The 11652-nt window shown below is 33.2% G+C and overlaps 1 protein-coding gene across 3 annotated transcripts in view; it reads right to left on the bottom strand.

The window, feature by feature from the left end:
* Positions 1–3759: 3759 nt before the first annotated feature.
* Positions 3760–11652, bottom strand: part of Enpp3 (ectonucleotide pyrophosphatase/phosphodiesterase 3) — a 107639-nt gene continuing 99746 nt past the window's right edge. For all 3 annotated transcript variants that reach the window (XM_048798423.1, XM_048798424.1, XM_015501305.2), the window contains 2 exons: positions 9559–9715; positions 3760–4019 (listed from right to left, as the gene is read on the bottom strand). In XM_048798423.1, the coding sequence (XP_048654380.1) occupies positions 3849–4019; positions 9559–9715 (328 nt within the window). In that variant the 3' untranslated portion in view covers positions 3760–3848. The remainder of the gene's footprint in view (positions 4020–9558; positions 9716–11652) is intronic.

Raw genomic sequence — 11652 nt, 5'->3', positions numbered from 1 at the left:
ACCATAACAGTAGGATTTGTATCAAAGTCTGACTTTAAAATATTTTTATTTACATCCTCATTTCTCTAACAAATTTTCATTTTAACAACATTGAGAGAACAAAACCCTTAACTAACATGCAAAGGCCAGATAGTAATTATAGTGAATTTTTATATAAAATGTATCATGTTTATGATAGAATATTAATAACTAAAAACAAAATAAATGATAAGCTACTTTGAAAATTCTAAGTAGTACAACTAAATTACAGCCCACTAATAAATGTATATAACCAACAAACACACTTTAAAAATTTATTTCCTTTTTAACATTTGTAGTAGTTTTCTAGGCTGTCTACAATTGAATAATTGGTAGAAAAGGAAGCTGGCTAAATATGTGGAAGTGTGAATAGCATATTTATAAGCATGCTTAACTAGTTAGATTATTTAACATGAGCACTACTTTAGAAGCATACTTTATGCTTATATGTGATGTGCCAGTTTGATATGTCTATTACTGCAAAAATGTTAGCACCTTAGTGATTTATTTGAAAGCCACATAGCAACATTTTCTTGAAAGAATTAATATCAGATTTTTCACTCAGGCTGGACTTCCTTCAAATTAGCATGGATTGATGGGCTGTTTCTGCTTCTGAATTTTCTCCACTAATATGACAGTTGGATTTTATCATCAAAGGCCTTTTCTGCATCTATTTAGATGATCATATGATTTGTGTCCTTAGTTCTGTTTATGTGGTGAATTTCATTTATTGATTTACATATGTTGAACAAATCTCTGTAACAATCTTTACACCAAAAAATAGGTTAATAATTAAAAATATTGGGAATATGTCAAAAGGACTTTGGACCCCACTTAACAGAACGCCTACAGGATGAATCTTGGATAATTTGAGTATTAGAATAAATCATGATTACAATGCCTTTTAATCTATTGGAATAGAAAAGAATCCATGAGTCCATACAAATAAGTAAACAAACAACTATGAAAAGAAAACTCATTTTTACAATAGAATGTTAGTAAAGTAATGGAGTTTTTTAAATCAGCCTTTTGCAACTGTCATAACAAAAATTAAATCAGGGAAGGATTATTAGTAGATATTAAAACTAGTAGACAAAAATTAATAAAAAACATTGTAACTTATAAAATTTATTAAACTTATTAAATTTTTAAAATAAAAACCATTATAACTTATAAGTATCTTTATAACTTATTGAATTTAACTTATTAAACTTTTTAAATACAAAAAACATGTAACTTATAAGTATCTTCTCACAGTTACTTATAAGTTATAATGAGAAAAATACCATCTGTACAGAAAAGCCTGGTAAGCACCAAGTCATCAAATCTGCCACAATGATAACAGCACAAATGAACAGTATGTGCCTCCAAATATGAAGCATTGAGGGAAAATATCATTGATGTAGCATTCCTGCCAAAAATGCATAGCATGAACTTAATCATTAGAAAATGTCACACAAGCCCTATTTAGGGGAGAGTCTACAAATAAAATATTTAAACTCATCAAAAATATCAACATTACTTGTTAAAGACTAAGAAATTTCTACTTAGCTATTTTGCCAGAAACTATTGTATATTGTAAGAGGCCAAAGAGAAAGGAAAATTTAATGCAAGGAATGGTTCTGTTTCAGATCCTTGATCAGAAAGGAAAATATCATAAGGGACATTATTGAAAATATGAACAGAATTTGATTTATTTATAAAGTAGATTGTAGTATTATATCAACATTAAATTTCCCATCAGCAGTTGTGTAAGTTAATGTCCTTGAACTTAGGAAATGTTTGCTGAAATATTGGGAGCAGAGGGGCATGATGACTACAAAGCACTTTCAGAAAGTTCAGGCAAAAAAAAATATGGGAACACACATAGTTAGAATGTTAACAATTAGTGCAGCTTGTACAAGAGTAATTCATACTATTCTTTAAACATTTCTGCATATTTGAAAATATTTCTAAATAATATTTGAGTTGTAACACGTTTACATTTTTAGGTTGTTAAAGTAAAACAAGCTCACTGTAAAATATACACCATGTCCTGAAAATTATAAAGTAGAAATTGCAAATCCTGTGTAATTCCATGATCCATTAAATCACTAGTATATTCCTTCAGAATGATTTTTCACTACATATTTTGGATGTAATGAGTATACCAAAAAAGACATAACATCACATAAACACTATGTAAAAAAGAGGTGACTAATTTTTCTCATACTGACCTTTTTTATTTTTATGTTGGGAACTCGACAATCTAGCCACTTTGAGAGAAATTCAATGGCAATGAGGACTTTCCGAGTTAAATTCAGTTCAGGGTTGTAACCACCCAACATTATTTCCCCATGGGAGTATCTAAAGCCCAGGGAATCTTATCTAGTTTCCAAAACTATGGTGAGGCAAGAGAAGATTGAAGGAATTGTCTCTAGACATAGAATATTAACACTGTTGCTGAATATCTGGAAGTAGTTCTCTGTGTCTCCCTCTCTGTATTTTTGGCCTCTCTGTATTATACATTTTGGACTGCATAAATTTTTCAACTAACATACAAGTGAAAAAAATATATTTTAAGAATCCAATTGGCCAGGCATGGTGGTGCATGCCTGTAATCCCAGCAGCTCAGGAGGCTGGCAGGAGGATTGTGAGTTCAAAGCTCAGCCTCAGCAAAAGTGAGGTGCTAAAGCAAATCAGTGAGACCCTGCCTATACATAAAATATAAAATAGGGCTGGGGATGTGGCTCAGCAGCTGAGTGCTCATGAGTTCAATTCCTAGTACCCCCTTTCACTGCCCCCCACAAAAAAAAAATCCAATGGCACTAACATTTCCATTAGTAGTAGTTAGTGACCATAATTCATTTGAAATCCTGGTAGAAAAGAAAATGATAGAAAGTATTTTCCTTGAAGCTCAAGTCACAATGTTTTTCATTAGCAACAAAAACTTATGACGTTGGGTGAACTCATCTTTATAACAGAGAAGAATCTGGGACTTCACCAGTCTGGCAATCTAAGAATCTGACCAACAGTTTGCCTTCAAATGACTAAATACTGGGATCTCTTGTGTTCACAATCATATTTTGAAAAAGAATAGAAATACATATACAGAGTTTTAAAAATTTAAGCAATACCAAGGCACAAAACAAAAATTTTATATCCCTTTATCTTCTCATTATAAATTCCTGCCTCCCCAACCCCAGGGCCTCATTATATAAATCAGGGTTGGCAAACTACAGCCTATGAGCGAAATCCAGCCCTTGCCTGTTTTTTTGTCAAGATTTTTTGGAACACAGCCACTCCCATTCCTTTGACATATTATCTATAATACATAGAGCTACTTCTCTGTTTATACAGATGGAATAAGTAGTCCATTGTTTAAATTCCATGTTTTCTGATCTTTGAAATATGTGTACATTTGTGCAAATGACATCTATTTGGACAATTATTACAGGTGAAATTACTGAACCAAAGTTATGTGCATTTTTACTTTATTAAATATTGTCTAGTGGCTAAATGTAAAAAGTTTTATGACACATTGTAGAATTGATGCAATTCCCAAGCAAGACCTATTCCTTTTGTTATTCTTTTTGTTTAGATAATACTGAGCAGAAAAATATAGCCCAAGGCTATGAATGGGATAATAAATACAATAGGAAGGTAGAACATGGGAAAAATGCAACTTTTAAATAATGCACAGTCACAAAAATATAAAAGAAGAGCAAAGGATAATGAAAATTGAGCAACATGACTCTTGGATTAGTTAAGGAAAAATAGAAAACTTTATTTTATGATTTTCCAACAGAAAATACCATCAACATTTTGCCAAAATTGTTTCATACATTAAGTTAAATACTAGTTTCAGATGGGGGTAAATATGTCTTTAGCTGCAAAATTTCAGAGACAGGCTGTGCTTTTTCCTGGTAAAAGTCAAGTCCAGTAAGAAGTTCTACATCACGAACCCGGGCAATATGTGCTTTAAATCTTTCTTTAATCCAAACATCATCTTTTTTATTTTCCTGCAAGGAGAAAAAAAAGATTGTTTTTCCTAGGGCATGATTTTTCATTAACAGATATATATTTTATTATTTAGAAGTAATATTTTTATAAAATGTATTGCCTTAAATCTTTATTTGATACAATTAAATTTTGTTTAATAAAACAAAAAGTGAAAAATGTACTATAAGAAACACAGGCTGCCACAAAAGCATAAAGTTTAGCCACTTTTATATTTACTTCAAATGTAAGTTTTTAAAGGAAATATATTGCAGATGAAGGTAAGTTCCCAATGTTTCTTGGTTTTTAGGTAAACATTACTATGAGTCAGTGTGAATCCAAAATAATTTTTAAACTTTCACTACACATCAAAATATAATATATAGTATTGGTCTATGAGTCTTCAAATTTATATAAGTGACATAATAAGTGGTATGTTCCAATGATTTTTTTCATTCATTTTTATGTTTATAATCTAGATAGTGACATACCCAGATCTAGTCAGGTCATTTGTTTTTATCTAGAGTTTGTGATAGTACCTCATTTTAATGTAGCATAGCTTATTTTTTTTCAACTTTACCTTTTCAAATGAAACTGTCATGAATAACTAACTGGGCCTCCTTGATTTACAAGCATGGGTTTCTAGGATATATAAATGAAACTTCTGGGTCATAGAGCATCTACAATTTTAACTTAACCAAATGTAAACATGGCACTCCTCAAAAGGTCTATGCTAATATATACCTCACAGCAAGTGAAGATGCTCTCTGTATCCCCAAATCTTTGTCAATCCATGGGTGTGAAATAGCATTTTGTGCCTGTTTAAATTTTATTACCCTGAATATTTTGATAGTTGAGTATTTTTTTGGTTATCTTTTAGCCATTTAACTTTTACCAAGTTTTTACCATATAAAAGTTAGTTCCATGTATTTCTGTGACACATTCTTTATTAATTTTGTATTTATGTGTGTGCATGTGTGTGTGTGTGTGTGTTACTAGGGATTGAACATTGGGCTGTTTTACAACTGAACCATATCCCCATCCCTTTTTATCTTTTAAGACAGGGTCTTGCTAAGTTGCCCAGGCTGGACTTGAACTTGTGATCCTCCTGCCCCAGCATCTGAGTAGCTGAGATTACAGATGTGTACCCCTGCACCTAGTTTTAATTTTCTAATATTCAATATTTCTGATATCATTACTTTTCAGTTAAATTTTCACAAAGTTTCAACATATGTTTATTTTAATGAATGTGTTTTAGTCACTCTCATTTTACTTAAGCACAGTGGTTTGCTTGTTTTTTCAGTATGCAGACTCAAAAAACAGGCAGCCACCCTTTAAGTAAGACAAAGAACAAAAAAGAGGAAGTCACTTTTTGTTCCTAACCACTAGAACATTTTTCTGTGTGACATTCATGTTAGTTAATTTATTTTCAATGAAAATATGGTGTGCTAAGTTAAGCTTAGTCTTCCAGTGGGAATCTAACTCAGTCTTTTTTTACATGCCTTTACTATTTCATACTTCAGCAGCATTTAATATTTCTGATCACCTTTTTCCCATAACATTTTTTCCCAGTTAACTTACATGATTCTCTCTCTCTCTTTCTCCTGGCTTATTTGTTATCCATCCAACCAAGTATTACCAAACACCTGACAGTCTTCCTTCTTTTAAATTGCAGTAAAATAATTGTGAAGTACCATATGCAGCTGTATGTATGCAGAGGTGATACTGGAAATTTAACACCAGCTAAGTCACCTGCAGCAGCCAATATGAACAGCAGCCACCTATAGATAATTCTCTAGTTGTACAGTGCACCTCAGCCTAAGAGCAATATTACGTATATATGGTTTATGAGCTATTTAAATATATGCTTTGATTTTATGTAATACATGTTATTAGTGTATCTTAGCCCTGTGACATAAACAGAAGAACTACATACCTACCAAAATACAGCTCACTTTGTTCATTTTTTGAGGGATATCATATCAATTTCAGTTTTTTTCTTTCTTCCTAACCACTTCCTCATTCTCTCTCCATAACCCTCGGTCTGCATATTGCTGCTAGCACACCAAGGCAGCTGTTTTGCCAGGGGAACCTCATTAGTGAGTGTCTGCGGACCTTTCACTGAATGGATTAGCCCAAGCTTTAGAATGTTCCTCCTCTGTCTTCCATAGCTCTACTAACCATCCCTCATTTGGCGATAGCTTCTATTTTCTTATCTGCCTCTACTTCTTCCCATCCTTGAGTTTTCTCTCAATTTGACCTTAGGATTTTTCCTTTCTACTTTCTTTCCTCTGGCAATTTTATTTTGCTCCCTTGACTTAATGCCAAATAGACATGTTTTCTGATTTCTTTTATAATACCATACCTATATTTCCCCATATCTTCTGAGTAATTTATAATAATAGTTAGTTAAACTCATGGCTACATTTTCATTTTTCTGACAGGAATTAACATCCAAAGTTAAAGAAAAATAAAAAGGAAGAAGGGGGAAAGATTGAAGGAATAGGGAAGCAAATAAATAAATAAATAAATAAAAAGAAATATGAATCTAGTTCTCTAAATCAGGTGTGGGGTGAAATTGTGAATCTATAATTCCTACAGCTTGTCTCAGTTCCCTCAAACCTCTTTCAGTTGGTACCTTTGTGCACTGGTTAGAAGACATAAATGTTCTGAGGTTTCACACATGCAACCCTTAAATCATGACAACTATTTCATCAGGTGCTTGTAGCATAACTACCTGTTCTTATGCTAGTGAAAATATTAGCTGGCTTGAACTAAGGAACACTTTGTGCATGTATTGTACTTCCTAAGTGATTTGACTATGGGGATTTACTTTCATCTTATGTTGTCTTTAGGATGCAAATCCATCATAAGATATGATTCCTTTAAAGGGCCACCATTCACTTACTACATTTTTTTTATGAATCATCTCATTTTATTCTCATGACAACTTTATAAAGGGAGATGAAATTTTTTATTCTTATTAGATATAACAGATGAGGAAACTGTTATTAAGTTAACAGTTAAATTAGGTCAAGTTACTAACTAATCCAAGATGTCTAAACCCTAAACCACACATTTAAGTCCTATTCTGCACTGTTTCTCTTATGTTCTAAATACATAATTAGTCTCAAACTGAAAACCACCAAGAGAAATTCATCCCTCCCCCAAACAACTCCTTATCTTATACATTTCCTGGCCAGTCATTTTTAAATTATCAGGCACCTCTAATTCTCATCCTGCTTCCTCTTCCTCACAGTTAATTGACAGCTGCATCTTATTAACTTCACCATCTCTCATGTAGTCATAACTTGCTTTGCTTCATACTCATCACATTATGACTCAGAATGATACATATGAATATCATATCCTTATTAATAAACCACAACTTCCTCAAAACTCTGGATTGTGGATCCAACCCATTGGTGATGATGTCCTGTTCAAAAGATATGGTGCCCTATTGTTTAGGGGAGATTGTTTCCATGTTGGATGATCAGGGAAGGCTTCATACAATTTGCAATTAACTTTATAGTGCAGGTGGAATTTTTAGAAAATGGAGAAGGAGGATATTCTAGAAGCAAGAAGAATACAGGCAACAGTGATGAGGTAGGGAAACTCAAGACATGTGCAAGAAATTTCAAGGACTCCATCCAGCCTGAGCATGAGCTTGCAGCATCAACTGAGAGTCAATTGTGAAGAGATTTAACTACAAACTGGGAGTTTTTTGTTTTGCTTTGCTTTTTTTTCAGTATAGATGATCAAAAATTTTGGTATGAAGGAGTATGACATAAGCAAAAATGAAATTTTAAGATGAGCAAGTTGGTATTGGTGCACATAGGTGAAGAAGAGGACAACAGATAGCAAAGCTACTTAAGATTTGTTTTCAAAAGTCCTGAGAGAGGGTCATAAGGATTTAGACCAGGGATGGCAAATAGTTTCTTCTTTGTATGTCCATTATAATCATCCTATAATGGCCACCTAGTGCCTCAGTGATAACTGCTTGACCCCGATTCCTGGGTGAAGAGTACCATACTCTATCACTTGTCAGTGTCTGCTCTTGGAAGAGGAAGTGAAGATTGGTGCTTTACCCTGGTCTCAGTAAAAAAAAATGATGACAGAAAAAAGAGGAAAGGATTCAACTTAACAACATCTGAGTTTCTTGTTTTGAAACTATCCTCCCTTATCTTAGGACTATGAGTGACTCACTATTCAGCATCTGACATTTGTCCTCCATCTTTAGTCAAAGAAAGACTGCTCAAACACTCTAGTCAAATCCTCTCTGCATGACTGAGCTAAAATATCACCTTCCCTACCAAGAAGTATTTCTGCTTTGAAATTTAACAGCACTTTTCTGTCTCTCTGTTGAGCTACTTATCTTGCCTTCTTCCATTTTGCTAGGCTTTTAGTAAAATGTAAATGCTAGGCTTCTAATAAAAGTAATTGCTAATAAATGCAAGTACTTTCCATGATATAACATGGTGAAAACAGATTTCTTATTGAAAACATGACAGAACATATGTAAAACTCCATCTAGCCTAGAGCCTAAGTTTTAATTTCCAGTCTCTAATGGTCAATAGGATTTTTTGTGTGAATACCTATTTCCACAAACCTGACATGCCTAAACTTAACCATCCTATCTATCTACCAAAAAAGTTATCATTCCTCTTTTTGTATTTTCCTTAATTATCTATATTTTAAAATCTCAGATTCAGCTTTGAGTTTACATTTTCCTTTGGCTCTTCTGTCCTATTGTTACCAAGTCTTCTCCATTCTTCACACACTATTCTTAGTCTTCTCAACTTATACAAATTCTGCCCATTGTCTAGGGCTCAGCCCTACTCTCACTTCATTTTATAAAACCTTTATTGATTATGACAACTAAATATGTTCTTAACTCCAAACACCGAATCCTTTTAACAGTATTTGACAACTGAACCCAACTTTGTGACATATCTTAATTTTTAACTTTTAAAATAATTCTTACATTATTGACTGGCCCATTTATGTGTCAGTACCTTATTTATATATCAAAGTCATATATAAACTTCTTAAGAGAAGGGACAATGTATTCCTGTTTTGTGCATTCTAAAGTGTTTATATATTCAAACTGAAGTAACTATTCACACAAAATTTGCCTAACCTAACAAAGAATGTTACTTAAGCTAACTTATTGTGTGTGTGTGTGTATGAGTATGTGTAAAATTAATTTCACACCTCATGTTTCAAATTGATAAAATTTTTATATTTACATGTTCATTGAGGAAACATGAATTTAAAGCCAATCTTAGGATAGAATCTTAAGATTTGTGTCCAGAATAAAAAATTAATGAAATTGTCCTTTCCCTGGTGAATGTGTGTGTGTGTGTGTGTGTGTGTGTGTGTATGCAGATACATGTCTGATATTAATGACAGAGATCAGTCACCTGTAGAAAACCTTAAAATTGAGTCATTTTTAATTACAACTATGCCCATACATATTTTTAGAGCCACTTTTATGAAGACCCAAAGGAGCTCTGAGCAATCATTTTCTGAGGTCCCAGGACTCTCTCAAAGCATACTCACAGGACAGCTTTCCACATTGGTAGGTCGGTGAGGGATGATAAAAGGTAGGACATCCAACTGCTCGGGGCAATTGTCTGGTACAAAACTCTGGTTTTTACAACTTGTCAGCACCACAAAAAAGTGTGTTGGGATGGAGACGCTGGAGTTGACTACATGTCTAAAAATATAATTTAAAAGATTTGATGTCATTAGAATTTTACTTTGAAGGATCATAAATGTCTTTGTATAGTTTTAAGGAAATGCCAAGGTAAAAATATATTAAAACATGGTAACAGATGGAGAGTACAATGTTTTATCATATATTTCTTTTAATTCAGTCAGTCAGTACAGATTTATAGCAGAAGTCCAAGATTGGCCATTCTAAAATTATGGGAAAATATCAGAATACAAATTCTGCTTTGCTATGTTTCCTGGCTTTGTTGACTTCATTCTTCACAGTGGTATTTTTTTTTTAACAGAGCAGGAGCTAGAAATGAAGGAGCCCCAATTCCAACTCTGGCTATGTACTTTCACTTACTTAATTATCATTCTATTACTGAGCCTCCTCAGCTTTAATAAGGAAGTGGACTTGTACTACCAACTTGCTATGGTTTGGATGTGAGGTGTCCCCCAAAAGCTCACATGTGAGACAATGCAAGAAAGTTCAGAGGAGAAGTGATTGAGTTGTGAGAGTCTTAACCCAGTGAATTAATCCCCTGATAGGGAATAACTGAACTGAAACTGGCAAGTGGAGTCTCTCTCACTCTGCTTTCTGATCACTATGTGAGCTGTTTCCCTTTGCTGTGATGTTCAGCCTTACCTTGAAACCCAAGAAATGGAGCTGGTTGCCTATGGACAAAGACCTCTGAAACCCTGAGCCCTAAAATAAACTTTTCTTCCTCTACAATTGTTATGATTGGGTCCTTTAGTCACAGCAGTGAAACAGCAGAGTAAAATACAACATCACAGTGTGGACATAGGGATAAATCCATACAAAAGATATGGCAGTGCTTTGGATTCAAATAACAAATGTGCAAGTGCTTTGAAAAGTTTTAGGTGTGCAGTAGGGGTAAAATGTAAGTATGAGTCCACTAAAAGGAACATGAGCTGGTATAAATGACTGGTATGTGTGACTCAGAGACAGACTATCTGGGTTCATATTTTTCTTTACCACTTCCACTTGTGGAATTTGTCTCATATATTACTGTCTTTGCCTCAGTTTACTCATCTTTAACTGGAGGATATTGGCACTGAATATAAGGTTGTTTTGTAGATTCAATGAAGTATATGTAAATGATTAGAAAATACTTAGCATATAGGAAAGAACATCAAAGTATTTGTCAGCTATTCAGTGATGAAAGGTAGAAAGCAATAAACACTGAAATAAGAAGGTAAACAAAATAAAGACTACCCACTTAGTAGACACAAAGGCTACTTGATCAGAAGATATAGTAGAAACCATTGCCTTATATAAAATAGGCTTAGAAATTATAATTGTTTAGTTTGGTCCTTCCTATATTTTGATAATAAAAAGAAGTGATGGATGAAACTTCTCTCTGAAGCTCTCTATTTCTATTACTGCATTCAAAATTAATTCTCAGCAACCTATTATGAACAGGTTTAATATTGAGATGCACAGTTTAGTTGGATTAGTTTTGCATGTGAAATCTACCTACATTTTCTCTTGGGAGATGTTTTTTATGAACTGTTTAGTATTTTTGTGACTAAGATAGGCAGTCTTTACTTGAGTTTTTTCATTTATTATTGAACTGCTTCTATATTTATCAGTAGCATTTTAAGTTTTCCCTACCTCCTTATTAACTGTTATACAGTCTTTCTTTAACTTTTTCCATTATTAGAAACTTTCAAATGAAAATTTTGCTAAACTCTGCCTGAAAATTTTTTTTGGCCTTTTAGTTTAATTTTTTGCCATTTAATATTTTTGCTAAATATTTAGACTAGGTTGAAAATAGTCAACAATAACATCTGAATATGAATATATCCTATAACACTTAAAATACATAGTTTATGTTTAAAATATCGGGATTTCCCCTCATGATACCTTGTTTCTAAGTCTAAATCCCAAATTAGCTGGCTTGGTGGCTCACACATGTA

This window comes from Marmota marmota, unplaced genomic scaffold (assembly GCF_001458135.2).
Source record: "Marmota marmota marmota unplaced genomic scaffold, marMar, whole genome shotgun sequence".
In the NCBI taxonomy this organism is placed as follows: domain Eukaryota; kingdom Metazoa; phylum Chordata; class Mammalia; order Rodentia; family Sciuridae; genus Marmota; species Marmota marmota.
This window is presented reverse-complemented; position numbering and strand designations above follow the sequence as displayed.